Source organism: Athene noctua, chromosome 3 (assembly GCF_965140245.1).
Source record: "Athene noctua chromosome 3, bAthNoc1.hap1.1, whole genome shotgun sequence".
Lineage (NCBI taxonomy): Eukaryota > Metazoa > Chordata > Aves > Strigiformes > Strigidae > Athene > Athene noctua.
This window is the reverse complement of record NC_134039.1, coordinates 53,689,753-53,716,760: the sequence shown is the minus strand read 5'-3', so window position 1 is coordinate 53,716,760 and position 27,008 is coordinate 53,689,753. Positions and strand designations below refer to the sequence as shown.

General features: G+C 40.1%; 1 protein-coding gene across 8 annotated transcripts in view; it reads left to right on the top strand.

Annotated features, from left to right (window-relative positions):
* ANO6 (anoctamin 6) overlaps positions 1 to 22,253 on the top strand; it is an 81,713-nt gene extending 59,460 nt beyond the window's left edge. The window contains exons 12-21 of one of the 8 annotated variants that reach the window (XR_012633425.1): positions 977 to 1,054; positions 2,577 to 2,802; positions 3,667 to 3,836; positions 4,405 to 4,502; positions 7,379 to 7,509; positions 8,302 to 8,507; positions 14,476 to 14,675; positions 15,137 to 15,242; positions 20,623 to 20,813; positions 21,839 to 22,253. Coding sequence is in view for 5 of the 8 variants with exons in the window: in XM_074903003.1 (XP_074759104.1) it covers positions 977 to 1,054; positions 2,577 to 2,802; positions 3,667 to 3,836; positions 4,405 to 4,502; positions 7,379 to 7,509; positions 8,302 to 8,507; positions 14,476 to 14,675; positions 15,137 to 15,242; positions 16,214 to 16,420 (1,422 nt within the window). In the remaining 3 variants the exon portion in view is untranslated. Of the gene's footprint in view, positions 1 to 976; positions 1,055 to 2,576; positions 2,803 to 3,666; positions 3,837 to 4,404; positions 4,503 to 7,378; positions 7,510 to 8,301; positions 8,508 to 14,475; positions 14,676 to 15,136; positions 15,243 to 16,213; positions 20,470 to 20,499; positions 20,581 to 20,622; positions 20,814 to 21,803 lie in introns of those variants that run through there. The other 7 variants (XR_012633423.1, XR_012633424.1, XM_074903003.1 and 4 more) reach the window with 7 other exon arrangements.
* Positions 22,254 to 27,008: the final 4,755 nt, after the last annotated feature.

Here is a 27,008-nt window from a genome sequence, read left to right as displayed (position 1 = left end):
TGTTGCTAAATGCATGTGGATGCAATTATGATTAATAACAGCAAGCTCACAGGGACAAGGATTATCCTCATTTTGATGAAATAGAATTCATATTTATGAAGATCTTAATTTAAATCTCTATTTACTATACATTTTGTGTAGCTTTAGCTTCTGTAGCTCACTCCAGCTCAGCTTCACTTTATTATTCTCTGTCAATATATTACTCTAGCATTTATCTGATCATTTGCATTGCTTTGACATTACATCCACATTACACTAATATTTATTAGAGGACACTTGAAAAGTTTCAGAATTAACTGCCATAGTTTAAACTATCTAGATAGATCTTTTTTTCATATCTTGTACTACAAAAAAATTGGTTCTGTTTAAAAGCTTATAAACCTGTGCCACCTGTAATGTATGAAGTCATATATAGAAAGTTCCTTTCAGACAGTTCAAAGAGTGAAGAATATGCTAAAACATAATGATTTTGGTTCTCAGAGATCCTATAAAGACTCAGTGAATTTTTTACACCACCATATTGAGGTAGGCATTTTCCTTGGGAAAGCCATCCCATTGTTCCTATGGGATAAGTTGAGAAAGACAGAGATCAGGGACAAAAATTTTAGTGCCTGCTAATTTTGGCCAATGAGGTTAGAAAGGTAATGACCTTGGATGCCATGATCAGCCAAGAAGGATGGGTCCATTCAAAAGGACTATGCACCCTGTCATAGCTGAAGTCAGTAATAGCTGAGGACACCCAGCCTCTATGGGAGTCATTTTTATCTTAGAATTGGCAGGAATAAAAAGACACTTGTAATCAGGCAAGACTTTTGAAATCATGAGTAAATATGACTTCCAGAATAACAAAGCAGGAAAGGAAACAAAACGAGGGACTTTTTCCTTTTTTCTGCCCTGAATATCATAAAGGGCTTAATTGGAGCACACCAAAAAATATGAAAAAAATATTTGGTGCATCCTTGATCTTTTTTTACAGCAAGAAGAACATGTGCCATACACTGCCTGTGGGAAGTGCATACGGATGACTTGCTGTACAAGTGCAGTCTTCTTCTGGGTAAAGTTGTCCTCTTATTCTTTAACCTCATGAATTCACTTCTCTAGTAAAGTGTCTAAAAAAAGATCCTCATCAACTGAACAAAAGCTAACAATGGAACAGGTTCAGCTGGATTTCCACCTGATGCATAAACCAAGCCCATCAGATGTGGACCCGCATGAAGAAGGTAGCTGTAGTCACAGAATACTCATTAGCATACAGTCAATAGAAAATATGTATCAAAATATCCTGCAGCTCTACCTTGTGAGTTATGCTTGCAAATGCGGTCCATTGTTTTTTATCTCATTATTTTAAGATAAATGTCTTTGCTTGGGAGGGAGGCGGGGATAAGGGAAGGATTTTGGTTTATATGCTCTCCTCACTGCCAGTTTCTACACTACTTGTTCCAGCTGTTTGCTTCAATATCATGTCTCACAGTCCCAGCCCTTTTTCAAGTTTTTCATTTCACTTAACAGAGCAAAGCTGGGTGCTCTCTAATCCCCCAGAGCTGCTGCTTTAATTACAACTAAAACTTGAAAGCAGTCTGGTCATCCATGAAACAATATACAACACGGTGAGCATGCCCAAAGAGGTCACCTTGAAAAGCTCAGTGGTTCAGCATGCTGCATGTCCTCCTCGCCTGTAGCACAAACAGCAACTGAAGAAGACCTCATTCTAGCTGATTTGAGACAGACAGGAGATAAGAGTGGTGGCTGGCAGCCCAGGAGAGCCTCAACGCTAACACGTCTGAAACACAAAGGAAAGAATACTGGCTTGCTGTGGATTTCAATAGGCAGGACTTCAGGTTGAAGGGAAGAGATTTGGTCTGGGTTTGTCATTTGTGTTACTGCACTTTTACTATGTGCAGGGTAGGGGGAGGTGGGTGGTTTCATGGCAATTTGCAAAGGTAGTGAAAAAAAGATTCACAGCTCTGTGGACCTCAATCTGAATAATAGCTAGCGAACTAGCAGGAAATAAAAGCAGGAGGAGAAACGGAGAGAGAGAAGATAGCAAGCAAGATGGGGTACATGGATCATTATTACAACTCTTGCAGATTACATTACTTGGTTTAAAATTTGTCTACTCCTTTGAGGGTTCTGTAGTCTATAATATTATAATGTGAAAGAGAAGGTACAGCCCCCTCCATAATCATTGCAGTCTTGCTAGTACATTTGCCATCCTGACAATTGCCCACTGTCAAAAGAGGGAGATTTCTTCCATCACATGCCTCAAGGCGTAAGATTTGATTATGCATCTCATTATCTTTTCTCGCATCTGTACAAACTTTGTTATTAGTCATAAATCAGACCATCTCTTTTCTTTCCTGCAGATTGACTATGCTACATGAAAAAAACATTTCTTTTATGGATTCTAAATTTATTGCTTTCTATCTTATTTGAGCATCCTCTTGCACTCATCTTATGTGATGGAATGACAGGCACACAATAGGTTTCCTTTTGCCTATTGTAGAAAGTATTTCAAACTCACTTTTTCCCAAAGCCAGTGGTTCAATATTAACATCTTTCTTGTGTTCCCTTGGCAGATTCTTTTGATTATTGCTTCAGTTATTGGAATCATTGTCTACAGACTCTCAGTTTTCCTGGTGTTTTCTTCAACGTTGTCACAGCACATTAATGGAACGGAGGCAATCCGCAAGTACCTGACTCCGCAGACAGCCACTTCAGTAACTGCTTCGTTCATCAGTTTTATAGTCATTATGGTTCTCAACGTCGTCTATGAAAAAGTGGCAATCCTGATTACTGACTTTGGTATGCTGCTGCTGTACCTCAGATAGAAACTTTGGGTAAAATAGCAAGAAAAAATAGCATTTATATCTATAATTAAAATTCCAATAAATGAACACCTGTACCACATATTTCAGAATTTTCCCACCAAATCACACAATACCCCCTAGAAATTTTCAAATACAGATTTTCTCAATATCAAAAGAATATGATATTCAGCTCTTTGCCTGAAAACTCCTTGTATAGCCAGCATGAAAGATCAATTGTTTACAGTTTTCTGCTTGTGAAACAGACAAAGCAAAGAAAATTACTATAATATCCAAGCTTTATGAAAACAGATCAGTAACGCATAACACATTCAATTACATTAGCTTTTGTTTATGGGGAAAATAGCTATTTTCTTGTAAATAAATGAAATAAGGTCACTGTTCCAAAGCTAGATACTATTCCCATGTTATTAAATAGATAAACAGTCACAAATATTATTATTCTTTATATCCAGGCCATCAACATTAAAGTAGCTATTTTACTTTAGATGTGTGAAATAGTGTGGTGTTTTAATATAGTTTCATTTAATACTGTTTCATCAGTTCATAGTGTTACATTTGCATCTTTCCTGAGTGTGTTAGATTTGGGTGCTTTTTTTTCCCTGGGTTATCAGAATTTTTGCATGTTCTTTTTCTTTATTGTCAAGGAACAAGTTATTTCCTTTTAAAAAGTTTTATAACTAGCATAGTGGTTACAGAATACATGGGGGTTTTGTGTAAACTAATTTATAACACTCAGTCATAGTGAAGAATACAGGGCATGCACATAATTTTCAAGCTGAGGCTCTAAAGCAACTTGTAGGTTGGCTTTTAAAAAATTATTTATTTCTTTTAATTGCAGAGCTTCCAAGGACACAGACTGATTATGAAAACAGTCTAACCACAAAGATGTTCTTGTTCCAGTTTGTCAACTACTATTCTTCATGCTTCTACATAGCCTTCTTTAAGGGGAAATTTGTAGGTCACCCTGGAAATCCAGTTTATTGGCTAGGAAAGTATCGCAATGAAGAGGTAAGAATGTACGGTGGTGTTTATTTTTAAACATCAGGAGCCGTGAGCCCAAGTATTCTGCTGCAGTTAGGAGTATATAACATAGTTGTACATACTTAACATGAAGGTTCACAAAGTGACTGTCTCCCAATTGCCTCTTTAGTAACACCTAACATACAACAATATGACACGAGACCAGTTGGGCTTACAAATGTATTATGTGTACCCAGACAAGCTTCTTTTCCCATGGTCAAACAATCTGTGCATCGGCACATGGGAAGGGGAGAACGTCGGTAGAAGCATTCCTATTCTGCTGGGTGACCCTCACCTGGTGACAGCACAGTACGGAGCTGCATGACTTCACCTGGTATTCCACTCTTTCATTAGTGTCCTCTCAACCTATCATATATGACCATATGTGGCCTGGAATTGGCTTTTGCATACCTTGTTGGAAAGGTTTGTCTGAATAGTCTTCTTGTATTGCTTTAAGAAATGTTATCATAATAAACCAGGAATGCAGCATTTTAAATGCTTCAACCTGAAAAATTATCCAACTTCCAAATTTTTTCATGTCTCTCCCAACATTCAGTGTGATCCAGGAGGATGTCTTCTTGAACTCACAACTCAGCTTGCTATCATAGTAGGAGGTAAAGCAATCTGGAACAACATTCAAGAAGTACTTCTTCCGTAAGTTCAAACTATTAAGTAATCTGCTCTTTCACACTTGAAAGATACTGTTTTTGCTTGATGCATTCAGGCATTTGGTCACTAAATTTGATAAGCACATATTGTATTCTAAAAGAATAAGACTAGTCTTTCGGGGCCTTTTTAGACAGTCTGGTAGCTCTGAGCTCCTGTCTCTGTCGTTCAGACTGATTGAGTTCTAATCAGAAATGCTTCCTTCCTCAATAAATCAGACTCAATATGTTTCAGGTTAGATATTTAAAACTGAGGCAATAGAAGATCTGAAAATATTAAACTAGATACTGTTGCTTAATATTGAGTGGAATGATTTGTTGTTATACATTGGGCTTTTAAAAGTCATGCATAAGTTACTAATTTAACTCATTTAGTTTTACAGTCATGTTTAGCATTCATAGTGCCTATACACTCTCTTTCAGTGGAGCAGACCTCTAGAAGGTCATGTTTTAATGTGAACAATAAGCAAAGTGCTAACCACGAATGCCCTCCATTTAATTTGGATTAAGATACTATCCAGGACTCTGTTCCTTGTCCCAGGACTTGTTGTTTATTTTATATTGATCAGTGGATGTTCTGTTACTTGGAGTGTAGGGAACTCCCAATTTGCTCATGCCCTCCTAAATGCCATAAGCACCAGCCAACAGCATTGTATTCCCTCTGACTGTGGTTCTTCCAAGCCCACACATTGTGCTTTTTTCTACAGTGACGCCACTTCAAAGTGTGTCATAAATACTGTAGGGTTGAGGCTAGGATGCTCAGCTGAGATACGGTTCTTCCAGGATCCAGTTGAGCCGTACATGCTGCTGGTTGCAGGATGGACCTGTAGACCCATACTTCTTTTCAATGTCTTCTTTTACTGGGTAAGGGTCCCCAGGCTGAGCATGCCTGCAGATGTCAGCTCCAGCCATAGACAACTGACTCCCCCTTCTACATACAGGAAATAATATCCATCTGACCAGAATTTTTAATTCACTTCCCAGGGTGACAAGTAACATTTAGGTGTTGAAATGCCAAGTATCACTTCTGGATCTGGTTCTTAACTGCCCCCCCATTCTGCATCTCTGCAAGTATAAAGAAAATCATTTGGGTTTTTTTCTCTGTGATAGACATTCACCCCCATTTGCCTTTTTTTGAATGTGGTTCTTTGACTGATGAAAATGACTACAGCCAATTCATCAGTTTTCTCAAATTCTCATGCAAGCCTTTCAGATGAGAAGATCAGCCTCACCTCAATTCCTAGGAAGGTGAAGGAACAGCTAATCCTGGAAACCATTTCCAGGCACATGAAGAAAGTCAGGAGTAGTCAGCATGGGGAAGTTATGGTTGACCAACCTGCTAACCTTCTATGATGAAATGACTGGCTCAGTAGATGAGGGAAGAGCAGTGGATATTGTCTACCAGGTCTTCAGTAAGGATGCTGACAATGTCTTCCATAAAAGCCTCCTAGAGAAGCTACTGAAGTATGGGCTGGATGAGCAGACAGTGATGTGAACCAGCTGAATGGCAAGGCCCAGAGGGTGGTGATCAGTGGCACGAAGTCTACTTGGAGGACAGTCACTAGCAGTATACCCCAGAGATCACTACTGGGTCCTGTCCTATTTAACATCATCATTAGTGATCTGTTTGTGGGAACAGCGTGCACCCTCAGCAAGTTTGCAGATGACACCAAACTGATAAATCAGAGGGTTGTACTACCACCCAGAGGGACTTTGACAGGCTGGAAAAATGGGCTGACAGGAGCCTCCTGGAATTCAACAAGAGGAATTGCAAAGTGCTGCACCTGAGGAAGAACAGCTCCATGCACCAGTATTGCTGGGGGCCACCCAGCTGGAAAGCAGCTCAGAAGAAAAGGAACTGGGGATCCTGGTGAATACCAAGTTGAACTTGATCCAGCAATGTGCTGTTATGGCAAAGAAGGCTAATGGTCTCTTCAGCTGCATTAGGAGGAATGTTGCCAGCAGGTTGAAGGATGTGATTCTTCCCCTCTACTCAGCACTGAGGAGGCCACACCTGGAGTACTGTTTCTAGTCCTGGGCCCCCCAGGACAAGAGATATGGACATACTGCAGAAAGTCCATCAAAGTGCCACAAAGATGATGAAGGGACTGGAACACCTCACATATGAGCAGAGGCTGAGAGAGCTGGGACTGTTCAGCCTGGCGAAGAGGAGGCTCAGGGGGATCTCATCGATATGTACAGATACCTGAAGGGCACAAGTAAAGGAGAGAAACAGACTAATCTGAGTGACTAATGCACAGTGACAGGACCAGAGGCAGTGGACGCAAATTTGAGCACAGGACATTTCATCTGAACAAAAGAAAACACCTTTTTACTGTGAGGGTGACCAAGCACTGGCACATTTTGCCCAGAGAGGTTGTGGGGTCTCCATCCTTGGAGGTATTGAAAAACTGTCTGAGCATGGTCCTGGGCAGCTGGCTCTAGGTGGCTCTGCCTGTGCAAGGAGGGATTGGAGCAGATGACCTCCAGAGGTGCCTTCCAACCTCAACCATTCTGTGATTCTGTGATCAGAAGGAACTAATCTGTCTAACCACAGGCTTACATTTAACTCGATTTTTTGTTACCTTGAATTTTATGTGGTCATTCGCCTGTACAATGTATGTATAAATCACTATGGTTCTGATACATTGCCATTTTACACTCTTATTTATGATTGTAAATAACTGCTTTTGGGGTAGGGCAACAGAAGATTATACTCATGTTTGAAGGAATTTTTCAGTAATTCAAGAATAATTAAATGCACTGTTCAAAGCTGTAACAGCACAAATGTCATTTTTTTTCCATTTACCAAACATTTTAGGTTATTTTACCAATCTTAGTAGTCTTTTTCTCCCTGGCTGATAGTTGGGTTAAGAATCTAATCGGAAGATACTGTGCAGCTGCTAGATCAGAAAAAGTTGTTCCACGCTGGGAACAGGACTACCACCTCCAGCCCATTGAAAAACTTGGACTGTTTTATGAGTATCTTGAAATGGGTAAGTAGCAGTTTAGTTTAGATTCACTACCAGTGCTGGATACAAGCATGCTCTAAAGAAAATTTTCAAACAATTTACGTGTAATAAGTGTACAGACAGATGAGACATTAATGTTTTCCAAGACAAGTTTTGATGAACCCTTACAGATAATTTTGCAAGTTTTTATTAAGCAGCGAAGCCTTAATCGAATTTATAACTAGGAAAGAGCACCTGATTGTACAAGGAGGAGTACTGCTGCTTCTTTGCCCCATCCTCTGAGAAATGAGTCCAGAAGGCAAGCCACTGCCATGTTCTGGTGTTGCACAGCAGAGCCCTGTGTCAGACTGCTCTGCCAGGGGTCTGTAGTCATCAGGACTTGTTGCTGTCTCTTGGGAGCTGGCAGATCTCTGGTTTGTTGCCACCATCCATTCTGTCACAGCATTGCCTGCGTACTTGTCACAGCACCTGGAAACCAGTGAGACAATTGTTAGCTCAGGCTTTCCACCACTGAGACAGATAATAATTAGATTTCCAGGTCTTCATGATGAAGACATAAGAAATGCATGTTTAAATACCCAGAATAGTTCCTCTTGGTGTGTTGTGACTTGTAGCATTTTCCTGTCCCCTTCGCCTAGCAGGATTTTTCAGTACTGTTGTGCTCCTATCTTGTCATATAGAAGATTTGCTAGGAACTCAGCTACGCTTTCTTGTCTTCCTCTCCCACAGTTGAAGTATATAAAGTATACATGCTCATGCATGCTTTCTTCAGTAAGTGAAAGCCTCACTGATGTATGTAACCTCTCCCTTTGGCAGTTATACAGTTTGGCTTTGTCACTCTGTTTGTGGCGTCATTCCCCCTGGCTCCTCTCTTGGCTCTTATTAACAACATGTTGGAAATCCGGTTGGATGCGTGGAAGCTGACGACCCAGTTCAGGCGCATGGTTCCACAGAAGGCACAAGACATAGGTGCCTGGCAGCCCATCATGCAAGGCATAGCCATTCTGGCAGTGGTCACCAATGTAAGTACAGTGCCAACAACTGCAAAAAGTAAAATGCCTTCTTCACTGCAGGTGTTACATCCAAATGTGGGAATGCCACGTGTGGCAATGTAGCACCTAAACGATCCTAAATGAATTACGAGCATCAGACCCTTAAGACTTCAGCCCCTGTGAAATAGGCTCTCAATTACTTTCCAGATGTTTTGGAAACAGACTATGGCTACTGTCTGAAATATTATATCTAAAGAAAAGACATTTTATTTAGAGTTGCTAGAGTCTTCAGAAAAATGTTACATATGAAGACTGTAGCTCATCTTTCCTAAAATTATAGCACATAGTACAGAGATCTTTTTGGACAGTCTACAGCTAAATGCATGAATCTTGAAAAAAAAAAAATATAGGTTGCAGTTTAGCTAAGTTATAACCAATTGTTGTTTCTAATTGTTACATTCTTACACTCAATGCCTTTAAATGTGAATTTGGCTATAAGGAATCTTGCACTTAAAACGGGAATTCAGCTTCTTTTTTAATGTACTTTAAAATACAATGTGTGATCAAAATTGCAGCACTTAGCTTTAGAGATCAAAATGAATTTTCTGAGAAATTCCAAATTAATCTGGTTTTCAGTTGGATTTAAAAATCATTTTAAAAGAGTTTCTTTAAAATATTTAGAAATATTTTCCTGATGAATATACTCCTAACAATTAAATTCAGACCTTTCAAATTTCCCATATCGTTAATTCACCGATACCTTATACATAGGCTTAATTGTGGGGAGAAAAATAATTTATTGGACATTACCACTGTGAATTATTTGATTGCTTATTCTTAAATGGTAGCTAATATGTATTATCTTTCCAAAAATTCTCACTGTTGACCTTTCTTAAAAGAGCAGTGACCACTGGTTTGCTCTGCAGGAACAGTAACACCACAGACTGTCTATGGTTAATAGCCTTTTTCAACAAGGTCATAATTTTCTACTGTTATTGGTGATGTCAGGGATCCCTTCTGGCATGCTGGAAGGTAGTCACTTTCTCCAGGACCTCGTCCTTGCAGTAACAATACTTTATTGTGCTCAGTAGGAGTTTCTGGAGAAAACAGTTGAATTTGAAGACAAGAGTTCATCTTAGCCCAAACTTTCACAGGAGGTTCTGCCTGTTTGGAGAATGGTGGACTTAGGGTAAGAGGAGAGAGGCGGAGCTGAGCACTCTACTATAGATGCTAACTCGATAGTTAGGGGACTTAGTTCAAGTGAAAGAGCAATTCAAATTTAAATATGGACATGAACTTACATTTCTGTATCTCGGACACCTTCTATAGTCATTAGGTGCTTGCCTGGTCTGGGCTTTCAACCCCAGGGGTTCTGCTTTACAGAAATAATATAGGGATAGTATGTGCACCTTCTCCCAGTGTCTCTGCATATTCCTCTCTCTTTTTTCCCCCCACTTTAAGAAGTCTCTGTTTTGCCTCTGGAAGGATGAGGCTGTTTTTGAAGAATGGGTAGATGAACTTCCATGACCTGACTGCCTATTGGGTTAACATCTTCTCAGTAGCTTGGTTTTGTTATTTTGAGGGCTGGGGGTGGTACCATATAGAAATGGGAGCACAGGGTGGATTTCAGCAATTAGGAAAATTTTATGTCAGCCTTAGCTACCAGATGTATTTTCAGGTATTTGAAGGTCTCCCAAGATGGCCGTTATTCTTGTTTGGAACTTTATTTTGCACTATAGCAATTCAAGAGGTATGGTAAACATAACTAGGATGTAAAGGGGAGACTCAGGACAACATAAAGGCAGAGAATTAAGCACAGAGAAATGTCAGAAGAAAAAGAGAACTCAAGGATGGAAAATTTACAAGAGAATCTGGGAGACAGACGACAACAAGCTCAAGCATATGCTCCATCTGTTTTGCACTGCTCTTCTGAGGCAAGGCAAACATAAATCCAGCTGTTCCATAGGCATGTGAACATCCAAGGCCTACTAGTAAATCTGGTGTTAAATTTTTTTTTTAAAAAAGCAACTTCAGTAACACATGTTCAGACTGTTAGAAATATCAGGTGGCACCAGAGATGCTTTGGGGCTCTTGTGGTTTAGTGCTTGTGCAAAAAATTGTTAATGATAACTCATAGCAAATGATGCAAATCCCAGCAGATAATGAAAATTCACAGATGAAGCATAGCTTCATCTAGCATAGCTAGGAGTAGAGGCAACATTATTGGTGCATTAATATCCTCTTTTGAACGATGCTGCTAGAAAACTTATAAAATAAAAGGTAAAAAAGTTTCTGGTGTCCTGGAAGAAAAACACATTATGCTATTGGATAAGCTGTCTTTCCTAGTCAGTCCAGCTGGATCTTGTAATACCACTATGAAATAAAAAGTTGGATATACATCTTAAGATTACTTTAAAATATTGTTGCAAGTACCTTAGTCATAAGATTTTCAGGGCAGAGTTAAAGTTAGCTTTGGTGACCTTGCAGTGACTCAGACATGTGTAGGCTTCTGTTAGGAATGTATTCATGCCCTGCTTTCTGCAGAAAAATGACCCAGCAATAGGTGTCTGTCCACTACTCAGTCACAGCCCATCTGAGGCTAACCTGAGCTTTGCAAATTTTTTCACTCCAAATTCCTTCTTAAATGCTACACACCTCAAGGCATCACTGAAAACATGGAGTCCTCGATCTGCAAAAGTATATTTACAGCTTGGTTTTACTCTCTGTCCTCCTTGACAGACCCTGTCAATAATCCTGGTGTTCATATAACTGTTAACTGCAGGCATGCTTCTTTTAGAGTCACCCTTTTGGAGGTCTCACGTGCTAGATATAGTTAATGTCAGTGTGAATGCCACTGACATCGGTGGGGCTATTAGTGTGCAAGGAGCACAGCACCAGAGACTGTCACGTTCAGAAGGCCCTGCTGCAGGTGTTGTAAGGACTTCAAAGAGATCAGTATTTCTTGCTATAAAGCCATGTACCAGAGCAAATGCTAGAAGCAGTTTTCTTCCTTTAAGTATGTTTTTTCTTGTTTGACATCCAAGATCTAGTATAGGTCATCAGTCTTTCCCATCCCTGCCTTGACTTTTCCTTAGTATGCAGAAACTGTTCTTCTCTTCTGTGTGACTTATTACAGCTGATTAGACTTGGGTAGTGTATCATCTTCTCCTTCACGCATTACGTTTGTAACATCTGCTAGTAACTTGCAAGCAACTTTTGCACAAAACTATCAGTTTTGAGACTTGTTGCTCAGGCACTGGACTTGCTATTTATTCTATGATACCAAAGCATCTGTTGTTGATTTGAAGACTTCTTTTAACTAGTTATGGTATAAATGGAACACTGTGTGCAGTAGAGCTTGGGAAGTAGAGAATATGCTATTTGTTTGTAGTTCTCTGGTGCAATACTCTGAAATGCAGCCCATAATTCAGGAGGAAAAAAAGTTTTCCCTTTGAGAGGACACCGTAGGATTAGCTTTCATATTTCTGTCCTTGCAGCTCTCTGTAACACATCTGGAGATCATTCTGAGCGAGGGAGGAGAGTGAGACAGGGTTCAAATTTAGCATGATGAGAGACCTGGGGCCTTGCAAATATTAAATGGTGTAAATACCATATTTCAGTATCTTTCTGAATGATATAAAGAAGCAGCATCAAACTCATTTTGTCCAAAAGGAGAAGGGATTTTTTTTGCCTTACTGTTTAGTTGCTATTAGTTCATTGATGGTCTAATTGGATGAGCTAATGAACAGAAAGAAATTTTATTTAACTAAAACTTTCTATGCTTCTACTTCACTTAAAACCGGAGTAATTTATGTGTGAGGTTGTCTCCCTGCAACTGCAAGGCATGATAATATATATTTCTTGTCAGCCAAAAACACCTACTCTGCATGTAAATATAAACAACACATAATTTTCACTTCATTTCACACTGGCATGTAATGCTTAAAAACAGTTTTTAAAAGCACATGCCAACTACATTTGATTTAAGCCAGAGTACAGTACAAAACAAAACAAAATCTTATCCTTGAAAATTTTAAATGAGTCTATTTAGTCTTAGGATGCCTCCCTTTCTTATCAACCAAATTAACTTTCTCTCAACTGAACTCAACTGTAACAATATTCTGCAGAATCAAATATAGATCTTGGACCATGGTCTCAAAAGTATTGTTTCTGCAACTTTGTCTTAACTAGAGTTTACATTCTCAGGCACTTCAAAGTAAGCCAGATCAAAAGGTAAGACATTAGGATAGTGTTCATCATTTGGCAGTGATGCTACTTGAGGCGGGGTGGGTCTTGCACCCTTTTCAACTTCCTGCCCTTTCCCTTCCCAGTCTTTTCCCCTTGTTGCTGCCTCTTGTGTTGTGCTGGCACCAGCACTTTGACAAACACACAATGAACCAGATCAGGGAGCGTATCCAGTGGGGGTTCCCAGCCAAATCAGCACCACGATCTGATCTGCTGCCCAGCTGAGCCAGCACAGGGCACCAGTGAACTGCTAGGGGCAGAGGCAGGAGAGACGGTAGATGTTTGAGGTAGCACTGCCACCGAAGCATTGTTTGAAGAGCTGTTCTTCAGCCTTTCTACTCTCTCCCCTTCCCTTTTTTCTACAACTGTTACAAATACCTACCTCCTCAGGTTGGGGCTGCTTTGCGGAGAACGCTGCACGAAGGTGGAAAATTTTTGCCCCATCTCATGAAAATAAAGAAATACAGACTGCATGGATCACAGACTGGCATGAGGGACAAAAATATTAATCAGATCTTATTCTCCTTTGTTACCCATTACTGCTTAACTTTGCCCCTTCTCTGTCCCACACCTTTCCTATGGCTTTTTTCCACCCCTTTTATGCATTTCTGCCTAAACGTCCTTCCCCCTGATCCCGTTAGATTCCTACTTCATGCCTTTCTCCTCAGTTCTCTGCTTGGTTCTTTCCATCCATGCTGTCAAGCAGTTTTTACCCTGCTGTGGGACAAAAGGCTGCTCTTTCAGCCCTGGACTGCAGCTCATCACTCCTTCCTAAGTGCTGGGCACCAGAGGCGCCTGTTGTCATGAGGTGGCCAGGAGCCTCTTGCTAGGCACTCAGCTCCAGATCTTGCCAGTGGAAAGCTTTCCTCACAGGGAACCTTTGAATTTGCAATAGCAGAGGAGGAAATTGTATTAAACATAGTTAACCTGTCCTCCAGAATAGGATGTTTTGGGAAGTTCATGAGTTTAGCAAAGAACCACAACAAACCCACAGATCCAATTTCCTACCCAGGTTGTGACTATCTTACTGAGTAGGACAGGGACTCTCTTGGGAGCAAGATAAAAACAAATGGTCACGTCATATGAAAAACAGCTGCTACTAAAAAAATTATCTTGGCATTGAGAGCACTTTCCACATGTACTGACATTGAAACTTATGAGGCAACAACTGCCAAGATTAATTTGGGCTGGCTAGCACCTCAGAGAGAATGGGATGTTTCTAGGGTCAGAGATGGATCAGCTATATATAATTTATTTAAGTCCTTTACTCAAATTTCAGGGTTCCTGGTGAAATTTAATTTTCTATTACTGAAGGACTATTCCATTGTTTCCGTGAGTTTCATCAGGCAGGATTTCTTTAAGCATCTCATAAGTACATCTGATAGTAAGCACATTTGCTGAACGTTACCTTAGAGTACTTGAAGGTGAGTTTGGCTGCTGACCTCCACTGTATGCTCATGAGGGAAAAACTGTATTAGACTGTAACTTTTTTTTAAGGCATCCAGCAGAGCTGGAGTAATTTAAAAACCATACACATTCCAGAAAGTGCACATTCCAGAAAGAGATTGTTTTATGCCCGTGAGTGACTACATGCTCATTTACAGAGGGAACCACCAACAGGAACAGCACATATTTTCTATTTTTAGCTCATACTGTAACTTTTGAGATACTAACTATATGGCAAAGCCATGCATATTAAGGCTTATTTCTTAAACACTGCTCTGCTTTTTTGTCTTCTTTTTCTGAAATGCAGGCTATGATCATTGCTTTTACATCTGATATGATTCCTCGCCTGGTTTATTATTGGTCCTTTTCAGTCCCTCCTTATGGGAGTCACAGCAGTCACACTATGAAAGGGTATATAAACAGTACACTTTCTGTCTTCAATATATCAGACTTCAAGAATGAAAGCAAACCATTTTCCCCTTGGTTTGGGAACATAACTACATGCAGGCAAGTTTCAAATAACCATTTTTTCCAATTACAAAAATAAATATTTTTTTTTAATATCTAAATCATCTAATTCAGTTATCAATATCCAGTAAGAAATGTTAAAACACAGTAAAAGCATATTTTGAATGTCAGAACTGAGTGGAAGTATTTACTGATGAGTTTGTTCTACTCAGAAAATTCTTACTTTATTTTTGGTTTTCTCATAATTAATATTCTTTAAAAAAAAAAACAAACCTTTAAAAGTTTTATAAGTAATTCTTAATACTGTTTTCAAAAAAAAGGAAATTTTAAGTAAATATAGTTCATTCTGCAGATATGATTTTACCCATTACTGTAGTTACATGTAGCTAACTGTTCCTGGATGTGCTAAGCAGGGACACGTCTTGCTCCATCCTCTGGCCACAGTGCCACACTGCAGAGATGCCTGAGACTAGTTCCTGACTTTCCTACATTGCTTTCAGATACCGGGATCTTCGCTACCCTCCTGGTGACCAACACCAATATGAGCATAACATATACTACTGGCATGTCATTGCAGCCAAGCTGGCTTTCATCATTGTCATGGAGGTAAGTGTAGGGGAGTTTGAGCATTACTTATTTAAACTTCTCTTCCCTCCATGCAGGAAATCCTTCAAAGACATTCTGTCCAGGCACAGCTGTCAGAGTTGGTGATGTGTACTAGCATGGGCAAGAGCTTGTGAGATGTAAACTAAGTGTGGCACCATTAGAATAAGAAGTCTCTGAAGTCATGGCATCAGCTGAGTATTGCCCCACGTGTTTGCAGATTCTTCTCTCAAGAACTGTAAAATTATTTTTAGTATCGGAAATAGAAAGGACAGTTACACCAAAATATTTTTACATATACTTACACAAAATTTGTGCATAGGCTCATGAATACACATACATAATACATGTGCACTAGCAGAGTAATGTCTGTAAAGACAGTTGCTGCAAGAAGTGAGTCTCTAGATGAGCATCAAAAAGCAATTGCTCCTTCCTCTGCAGCTACAATCTGGGCTTACAAAAGATGGGAGTTGGTCCAAGATGAAAGGAGAAGAATATTAGGTACTATTTCATTATAAAATATACCTAGGGCCTGATACAGGGCCTACTGAAGTCACCAGAAACATGCAACTGATTGGATCAGAGTTCTTGCAGCAGAGAAATGTCCGTTGTCCCAGAGTCCTTTGAACAAACCTAAAACAATTGAAAGAAACTGTAACCAATATTTCCACACAGGGGGAAAGCACTGGGTACCAGGGTTCCCCCAAACAAGCAGAGAAGTCCTTGTTAAAATCAGGATTAGAAAATGAGAATTTCTTGTTTATCAGACAATTATTCTATTCATTAGTGATGTCTTGCTTTTTAAAATACTGTTCCACTGTGATAGATACTGGTACAGAACCAGCTCAGAGTCTTACGAGATAAAGTGACATTTTATTTATTGTAATAATAATAATAATAATAATAATAATAATAATAATAATTAACATCCTGTTCAGCCTGACTGACATTTTTTTCATTTTCACCTTCCCCAGCATGTCATATACTTTGTGAAGTTTATTATTTCATATGTAATTCCGGATGTATCACAAAAGACCAAGAGCAAGGTCAAACGAGAGAAGTACCTAACGCAGAAACTCTTGCATGAGAACGATCTCAAAGTTGTGAAAAAAACCATGGGGAAAATTGCCGACAAAATTATCAAAGGAATAGACAGTACTTTCCAACCTAAAGCTGAATAGGTACTTTTTATATGGAATAATAGTATTTAGCCAACTAATACCTGTCCAGATATTACCAATAGCTAACCAAACGCTTTGGATTAATTCCCTTTACTAAAGAGTTTCTTGCAGCTGTTACCTGCTCATTTATGTATTTCCCTTGGACAAATGCAACTGCTGCAACTCAGATAAGAGTTATGCATTTTTTAAACAGCTCTAGTAGGACATACTTTTTAACATGTAAAGATAAAAATTATTTATCCTCTTAAGACAATGCAGATTAATTCTCAAATACATAGAGTGCTTTCCACTTTATTTAGGCATCAGCTATTAGATCTCTTGTTTGACTTGAATAAAACCTTAAGAACAACAATGATTTCTTGTAAGAATGCCATCACATCTTCTGAAGGAGTTTTGATTACTTGATAATGCAAACCCCAACTATAAAATGAAGAGGAAAAGCCAAAACACGAAGGAAAGAGAAGGAAAATACAACTCAGAATGATGTTGTTAAGCCACTGGAATTGACATAGTAAGCGCTATTGTGTGCTACACTGAATTATCTATGCATACTGAGACTTAAATGGATAACAACATATTTCAATTAATCATGGACTTGGATCACAAGAAGCATCAGGACTGTAAGCCCATCCTGTTCATCAATCTCTGTGTAAACAGAATTGCCTTTGAAATCAATGCATACAAACTGACTTTACAGCACTCCAAGTGACTAGAAAACTCAGGCATTTTATCTTTCCCCAGTCAATGTATTTTCATTTGTTCACTTGCCCATTCTGCTCTGAATGACCATAGCCTTGAAGATCTCCTACCTGTAACAGTAATGAGTGTTCAAAAGTCTTTTCACGTACTAAATCAATACTTGTGGAGGGCTTTTTTGCATTTCTCCAACACCAGAGGCACTGTACTCTTCCCTGATAGACCATGAATCTATTGAAACTGGAGATTGGAATAAACCATTTAATATGCCTTAACCATGTTATGAAGCTTTAAATAACTAGGAGGGATGTTAGAGATGTGGATGCATGCGCTAGAGCCATCAGTCATCTTCAAATTAGGCTGCAGATCTGCTTGGCTATTTTGGCTCCAGCTGCAAACTGCTGGGAGTTAGGGAATTACAGATAAGCATGTATGTAGAGCTCTGCTTTGTGTCTGCAGCAGTGATATTCCAGATTATTAACTTGCTTTCTTTTTTGAACAGTTTTAGTGGACCAATTTCTACTAAGTCTGAAAACAAAAAAACCTTGTTAAAAAAGCAAAAGTATGCCTGTACTCTGTAAACCAAGTGATTATTCTTGTGTTTGTAATGTCATACTCTTAAATGTAATAGATATGCAGAATTTTTAGGCAGATTAGAGATATAGCTTTTTTTAAAAGATATAGCTTTTTTGCATATTAAGAAGTTCATTTGCAGAAACTAAGTAGCATTTATAAGATGTATGTTATCCCATTAGTAATCAGGAGGAATCAAACATCTGATTTTTGTAGCAAAATTTCCAAATACTGACTTGTTCCTCAAGCCTGTCCTTTGAAACAGCAACATTTAAACCAGGAGAGGTGGTAGCACATGAGGGAAGTCCTTTCACCAGTCATGATACAAAAGCTTTCACTCAGCAAGACTTTGTGTGATTGCATGGAAGAATGTGAGAGGAAAGCTTGGTTCAGAAATCAAAGAAAGATTAAAGAAAGAGACTCACAGGTTCCAGAGAACCACTTGCATTTCTGACACTGAAGGACTGAAGCTTATTATAATGCCCAGAAAACTTTGTGTAGACACCACCTGAAGAGTAAAAAACACACAGGACAGAAAAACAGACCATAACAATAAATGACAGTCAACCAGAGCAGCGATGGAACCAGTGCTTCTTTGCACAGGGAATTACCCTTTGCCAATTGTTTTGATTTCATCAGAATTGTGACAAATCTTTAATTTACCAGGAAGCAAATATAAATTGGGCAGACAGACAAACAGAAGTTTCTAAACAAGACAGAATTTCTTATCAAAATATATCTCCTCAATACTGATTTGACCTTTTCCCCGGGTCACAGGATGATTGGGGATGGAAGGGACTTCTGGATGTCACCTGGTCCAATCCCCTGCTCAGGCAGAGCCAGCTGCCTAGGACCATGCTCAGACAGCTTTTCAATATCTTCAAGGATGGAGACCCCACAACCTTCCTGGGCAACCTGTGCCAGTGCTTGGTCACCCTCGAAGTGAAAAATTGTTTCTTGATGTTCAAAGGGAACGTCCTGTTTAAGTTTGTGCCCATTGCCTCTGGTCCTGTCACTACACAGTATACCAAACTTCAGTTTAAAACAAATTTTTGTAAAAAAAAACCCTATTTAATGGCACATCGGACTTTCCTGTGCAAAATTAGTTTGGTTACAAAGGCCAGTCAGATTCTTTCAGACCTGGAGCTTTTGAATTTAGTTTTGAACTGGCCCTTCCCCATCTGCAGTTGTGTTCAGCTGAGAGATGCCATTTTCATACCCCCATCAGGAATCACAGCGCCAGTGTGCCTTAAATACCTTTTCACGTGCTGTGTTGGAAGGCTGGGGCAAGCAAGGAGACATCCTGTGATAAAGGAAAAAAGAAATGCAGCACTAAATGGGCCATTTCAGGTAATTATTTGGTCTTAAGGAAGCATTTATGGCCCTCTTTGAGAGGTAAAGAGACTAGGAAACAAAGGAATTGAGTGCCTTGCCTGGGGTCACATTGTGAGTGTTGCAGGTCTTAAGGCTGATTTTTCAGGAGTGCCTGGTCATCTGCTCCTTGTTTGGTTCCTGTGGCCTTTCTCAGTTGCCCCTTTTTACATCAGGTGGCAGCATCTCCTGAAGGAGAACTTGGCCCCCAGTGTCACCGAGAGTTTGTGTTCATTCCTTTAAAATAATTATTCTTAAAAAACCATGCCACATCGACAAAGTGTGTGTATCTATGACTTGGGCTCCTCCCGTAATAAAATCCTAATCAGCTTCGGGTGTGTTTCTACATTACCGGTTTTGTTCAGATCAAGAGTGTGCTTTTGAAACTAGTCTTCCAGTTGTCCCTACTTTCGGGGCCGTGCTTTCCATCACAGACTGGTCTCGGGGCACATGGACTGGATTCCTCTTGGTTTAAACTGAACCAGGAGGCAGGTTTTACCTAATGCTTTCTAATAGGCACTTAATCCAGAAAGCTAAAACCTGAGCTAGGCTGAAGAGAGCAGTGAGTATTGGGTGGGCATCAACTTTTTGCTCTAGTGTTTTACTTCTGAAATGCCACACTCCTTGTTAAGGTAGCTGTAACATTTCATTTCAGAAAACATTATATCAGGAATGCATTTCATTTTGCCATATACACAGTGTTATTCACAACACAGTTCTGAATGAGAAAGAAGAAGAAAATCAACAGAGTGCCTAATAAGTGCATTTTGTTTGATTTAAGCTGTGCATTTCTGTAGCCTTTACCTCCAACTGCTGAAATGTGCTCTACACAGGGAGCTCTGCAGAGGCATCAGAACAAAATGCTGGGGGGGCAGTTGCCAATATATTTGTAACTTTCTTTTTTTAGGCTAGGTCACTTTAGTAATATTTAAGATCTGCTTGAAGGAAAAATTAACATTTGTTTTAAACTATGAATCAATTTTACTCTTTTTTACACTTGATATGTACGCCAGACTTTATTCGTACAGATTTTTTGCAGTCAGGGTGAATTCAGACCAGTGATCATTTCATTGCCTTAACAAGCACCATAAATTAGAGATCATCAACACTGTTTTAAACTGTGTATGTTGATAAAATTCAGAATGTAAGAATGTATTTTTTGTATTTTTTCTAAGAATGTTTGCTATTAGTTTCTGAATATTAAGATTTCTTAATATTTATTGTCATTAAATAAAGTCTATTTTAAAATAACAATACATCTGATGTTGATTAGCATTGTTTGTTTTTCCATGAACGATACTGCTGCTGCCAAATGCTACATTTAAATTCTTACAATGTCATCCCTGTCTAATTTCCATATTCCTCCTCTTTTTCAATCTTTTTCCATTAAACTCTTACTAGTACTGAAATTTATCTCCTGTTTTTTCTGCATCCTCTAGATGGAAGTCATTCCTTTCAACACCAAGTCGATGACAAGGACCATTATGTTCTCATACAAATAAACAGTTTAAGTCTTTATACCCTTTCACTGCTGTCATGATAAACCCTGTGTTATGTTTCAGAGTCATCATTTATTTCTTCATCTGGATGGAGTCTGTGCTGCTCCCACCTCCAGGCAGTCCACTCTGTCTCTCCCAGCCAGCCAGCCATCAGTTCCCTTCTGCTTCTTCTACTTCAAGGAAATCCTTTTCTAAGACTTAGAGAACAAGAAGGCTGAAGAATAATTTTAAACAGACACCTTGTTTGCACTGAGGTGTGTTGGTCTTATTTCCCTTAGGGACTCCCAAGATCTGCTTTCAGTAGCTTTATAAACATTGTGGAAGCAGACACTACCACTTCCAACCTGTTTTCTGCTGACTAAGGGCTATGTGTCATATTGATGTCAGTACCCAAGCTGTTCTGCCACTATTGCATTGATTTGGTTTTGTCAGAGCAAGAACAGAAGAAACTTTGTGATGAAGCATAATAAGGGTCATTATCCTATAAGCAGAAGGATATAGGCCAAATCTATATGAGGATGGTGTGTTCCTAAATTGACTGATACATTTTAAACCCTTCAAAGAACAGGCTTTATTATTTTTCTACTTAATACACAAGTAGCCAAAGTAGCATATTACTTCTGGTGGTCCCTGCTTAGTTCTAATTCTTTCTATCACAGAGTGGATAAATTGTGCTGCTTTTGGATAGCCAGGTGAAAGCAAGGTGTGCCCCACCTGGTACACCCCACCTGCACATCACCAGAAATGTCAGCAAATGTATCAGCAATTCACAGCAACTCTAGATTTTTCTCTGGTATGCCCACCTGTCATTTCCAGTCTACTAAATAAGTCTGCTTTTCCTGTACAGGGGAGCAGCACTTGTGGCTACAAGCTTTATTTTTACTTGCATTTACATGGACCTCAACCATGGTAACAGGTACACAAAACACTGGAAAGGTATGGATGTAGTTAGTCATAAATAACCTCCACATGGCTTGGGGCAATGCTTTCCCCACAAGAAAATAGTGTATCTTAACAGACTGATAATAGTAGCATAGTCTTTCCAGGAAAGTTGAAGAAAGTGGTTTTTATTTAGAAGCTGGAAGTGCATCAAAACAAGAGCCTTTTAAAGTTACTTTCTACAATTTTTATTGCATTCTCTGTTACAACTATCCTGTAAAAGCAATGCTAATTGCTGGGATTGAAGTTACAGTTTATCAGTCAGTAATGATGCAAAGAAATTAAATCACTTCTCTTGCTTTTAGAACGGATTCATCAATTCTCTGGTTATTCCAGGCAGTCCTAGCATGGAGTATGGAAGTGCACATCTGAACCGATATCCTCTATCCTCTTTCAAGCACACTCAACTGATGAGTGTTCTGCCAACTATAAAGAACGTAACTCCTGGCCTACCTCACACTTCAAGATGCTCTTTTCCAGTAAAGAAAAAAAGTTTTCCATCCAATTGTATCAAGATATATTATTCTCTATTAATTTGTGGGCTATGGTAACCTCCTAAATGCTGAAGATAAATAAAAATAATAAAAACCACACAGACCACAGAGAAAAATCCTACTGTGTTCCATGATGCAGCGAGCACAGGCCAGGACACCAAAAAGTCACCTCTGGCATATGAAGAGAGAGTTTATAGGGGAAAAAATAAATTTATTCTTAAATTGTGGAACAGGAGAGAAATTACAGCCAAATCTGACTGCATTAACACATATCAGGGATCCTTTTTTTTAATGGATATTCATGTAGTATCCATGTAAGATCTGAGTGGAATCACACCACAAACGGCTAAATAAGCTGCGCTGGGAGCCAAAGCCATCTTCAGCTATCGCCTTACCTCCCCATTCTCTGAGATCCCATTTGGTCTCCTGTTACAGCTGTATTGTGCTCATTCATGCAGTCATTTTCTAAACCAGTCTGGCTGCTCAGAATAAGCAGAGTTACATGTAAGCCTCTATGGCAAGGGCACTGCAGGATCTTCGCTTGCTGGAGCCTGGCAAGCCAGTGGGAATAGTGACCAATAACCCCAGCCTGGCACTGAGTCCTGAACATCCATCCACTCCACTGAGGGTCGATGGCACTTTTGGTTTGTCACATTCTTGGGTTTTATGGAGGTAAGAGCAGCCTGGCTACCAAGAGGTGAGACAGGGGTTAAGGTTAATCGTTCAGTGAAAATACTGCGGTGGCCTTGCCAGCATAAGCAGGCAGGGGCTCTGCCTCCTCCCAGCCACCCCGGGGCTGCTTCATGCCAAGCCCTCTGTTTGTGCAGCTGCATGCCAGGCAGGGGAATGCGGTGCCATGGGCGGCTGTGCTGGCACGGGTGGCTGTGGCCACACGGGTGGCTGTGGTGGCAGCGCCAGCCCAGCAGAGGGTCCTGCAGGGCGGGTAGTGGGAGACAGGGCAGTGAGAGAGGCAACCCAGCCCCTCATCCCACCATTATTTAAATGAGTTAAAAAAAGCAACTTGCCTGCCTGCCTGCCTGAGCTGGTTACCCAGCTGAATGGGCAGGGCTGTGCCTTTAAAAGTCCCCTGCACAACTGCAAACAGGCAGGGCTGGTGTTGGCACCTGGTCTGGGTCCTCTAAATATCCCTATTCAGTGGTAGCTATTGTGCCTTGAGCTCAGGCTGCACCTGAAGCCAAGTAAATTTTTCAAGTTCAGACATGCCCTCTGGGTGCTTCAACTACATAGAAGATTATACAGACAGCTAAAAATTAGCAGAATCGGACCCTTAAATCATTGTCTTAAATGCGGCTTTGCAAAGAATATGGCATTGTTATTTCTGAGACTGCCAAAATATCACCTGGTCTCTGAAAACCTCAGAATGACCTGGGAGTTTTGTGACAGCAGCCTGCAGAAACCTGCTGTGCAATTGAGGTCAGAGGTGACACCAGACAGGGGTATTTGCAGGAGGTTTCGGCCAGAGGCAGAGGTCACGGGCGAGGGCGACAGCAGCTCCATCCCCAGCCATGCAGCTCCCAGGTTACAGCACTGACACCTATGCCAAAGCAAAAAAAGCTGAAAAATTCTTGTCATATCTGCTGTTAATTAGTAACTACTTAGATCTGGGAAAAGCAAAAACTGATCAGCCTCTTGTGGAGTACCATACTTCCAGATTAACAATAGGTTATAGACCTGTTACAGCTCACAGCAGGGTTTTTTTAAAGAGATGCTAAAGTATTATCTTTCTGGTCCCTTAAAAGGTATATATGATATGCACATTGCATATTATATCCCCGTTTTCACACGCGACTACAAATAAAAGAAAAAGGCTGCACTTGTGCTTTTCATAACTTAAAGCTTTAACTGGGAGGCATAAATACAAAAAATAAGCCAAACTGATTTTCTTTCCTTGTCAACTGGCTCCCATATTTTTTCCCCAGTGATCTATAAGGGGAAAAAAAATGTCACCATCCCCCAAGAGAAGCCATTAACAAATCCCTTCTTATCTTGCAGCTAAAGTAATGACATCTTATCGACAGCTCAGCAGAACAAACAATGTCTTATTGAAAGCTCCAGTGCTGGAGGATTTGGGCTGTCCTCAGGACTTGAAACTAAGTAATGAAAACAGGTTTTGCTACTAAATCAAAGACAATGACTGCTCTAGCTCTCCAACGGCCTTTAGCAGTCCCAGGCACACAGAAGTTGTGCATAGCTCACCAAGGTATCACCTGCACTACAAACTCAATCAAGTACGGGGACCTTACTATGAGAAGAATGCCCAAAGTAGCAAGCAGTTAAAGTGTGATCTATGATACATATGGGAACAGCGCTGGAACTTTTTCTCACTGCTGGACTTGATGTATGGATGGGCCTGGAAATACAGCCTATCCATTTCTTACAATCCAGTTTAGCCTTATCAGAGTCTAAGGGAAATTATTTGCTAATTTCTGTACCTTGTCAAATTAACTGGACCAGCTGCAGACATTTTTGACGAGCAAACATGAGTTGGAGATTCGGGTTTTATTTTTCATGTCTGTGTATGAACTGATTAAAATTATTAATGCACCTTTGTTCTTTAGATAGATTCTCCTTCTTGTAGGTTCCTCTCAGCATCCTGTGGGTGAGAGAGATTTTTGCAAACCAGGTATCAGAGTTAGGTCCATTGTATACATAATGGCATTGTGAAGATGAAAAATCAGTCAGACAGGAAATGTAAATGTGCCCCTCAAATTCATCCAAGCAAAGGGAGAACAGAAATACAGAAAACAGGTATGTTGTAGAACTGCAGTCTACAGTTTCAACTAATCTAAGCCACCTCCCATGTCCCCAGGCAAGCTTTCCTGCACATTTCTCCACTAGTGTTCTGTTGGCATCCTGGAGAACCAACTCAGAATGCAAAACTGGGAGAGACCTAACTAAAACCATACAAATATTGAATATTTCTGTCAGTCTAGCACACTGAACCAGCTCATCATGGGACCAGATGGACGCAATTGCTAGTACATGGAAAGGGTAGGGCATTGTGTCATGACACGAGGACAGCAGGACCCACTTGGACTGCTTGAACAATCATGGACACGTGTCCTGGAGGTGAAAGAAGCAGCTGAATAGGTCTAACAGATCCCTGCTACCAAAAGGGTCAGTGCCCCTCTCCATCAACCTTCACCATGCACTTCTGTACAGCATTCCTCACGCCCTTTGTGAAGATGACTCAGTTCAGGAACCCAGCAGAAAATTACCTCCATTTTTACCTATTCGTTTTTATTCTGGATCAGTGAGTCAAACTGGTTTGTTACAGATCCAGACAGCACCAGAACCAGTGCAAGGGGTGAGGGAGCACACAGGCAGAAGCTGGGGGATCAGACCTGCCTTTTCAGGGACCAGGATGTATTAGATCAGCTCAGCCATTCTCAGCCTTGCACAAGATGAACTGCAGCTCTCACAGCTCCATTACTTCACAGAAAAGTAACGGTTTGCAAATGCTTTTTTTCTCCTTGTCTTGTGTGTTTGCAAAGCCAGTGCATCGCATTTGTACAGCATATATATATAACAGACTGACAAAATGTGAGCATACATTAAGAAATTGCTCAGTTTATCAGTATTAAATTTAAAAGATCTTAGATTAAATACAACTTCTACTGTTGAGTAAATAAAGTTAATATTAAACCCTGTCTGTGCTAGAGCAGGAGTGAGGAATATGTGATGTCTTAACTTGTGAGTACACATCTTCAAAATGCGGAGCCAAGGCCAGAAGGAAAGAAAAGGGAGCTGAATTCGAACACCCTGAGGAAGCTGAATGACTACCAAGGCTTGGCCAGGAAGATGCTGGAGGACCTGTGAAGGCCCATTCCCGGAAGTGGCTTCACAAAGAGAAGCTAACAACACTGGCAAACACCTGGTCTAGGAAGAGCACTTCCATCTTTCAGATAACCCTCTTCAGTTAAAGCTGAATTCTCAGGAAAAGGGAAAACTTATAAAATATTTAAATAGATTTTTTTAATAGAGAAAGTAGTTCTTATAATAATCAGTCAGGACACTCCTAGTGATTCTCCTCTATTTGCTACTGTAACTCCTACGTGAGTGTTAGTGGCTCTGTACAACACCCTCCTTGGAGATCATTCACCTTGTAACAGGCAAGAGACAAGCTGTGGATTCAGACAGTCAAGCCCAAAGAGGCAATCCTCAGCATGGTGGACAAAAGGCTCTCTCCAACTTCCCTCTTCTTCACCCAGGAATAAGATATAAAGGTGCTTCAACCTTGACTTTGAGGTGGATTGTTTTTTCATTCTCCAGATTCAGGATTGCCTGATTTATGCACACCTAATACACTTGGATTTGTCTTGCTTTTCTAAAAAACAGAAATACCTGATTCACAGAATCATATAATATAATGGTTTGGGTTGGAAGGGACCTTAAAGATTATCTAGTTCCAAACCCCTGCCATGGAGTAGAGACACCTTCCACTAGGCCAGGTTGCTCAAAGCCCCGTCCAACCTGGCCCACATACAAATCCCAGAATGAGTCAGATTTGGGAAAAAATGCCCAAATCTTTGCTTTCTCCTGTTGTTTCTCTTTTTCACTTGGTCTTGGGAAAAAATGAGGACTGACTATACTTGCATTTTGTAGCTTATGGTTAAGAAGGCATCCAGGCAGTTTTCTGCCCCACACTGGTGGGCTCTCTCAGGCTGACATCCTGAAGCAGCAGCATGCTTGTAAGAATCCTGCACCACCACATCTAAGTCCAACATCTGGCTCCGGTCAGTCTCCGACATAAGCCTAAACACTTCCCACTCTTTATCTCATTATCCTTTTTTGCTTTATCTTTCCACTGTGACAGGAGTTTCATATCTTTAAATATAAACAACCTCTGTCTTTAAATACCAACAACCTCACCTGGCCTATCTATAATTAAACTGTTACCAAAGTCGCTTACTTTCATTTCACAAATGAGTATCATAGCTCAAGTACAAAAACCCCATGAATTAATGTGTCTCTCTCTTTGCATTGGTTTCATTT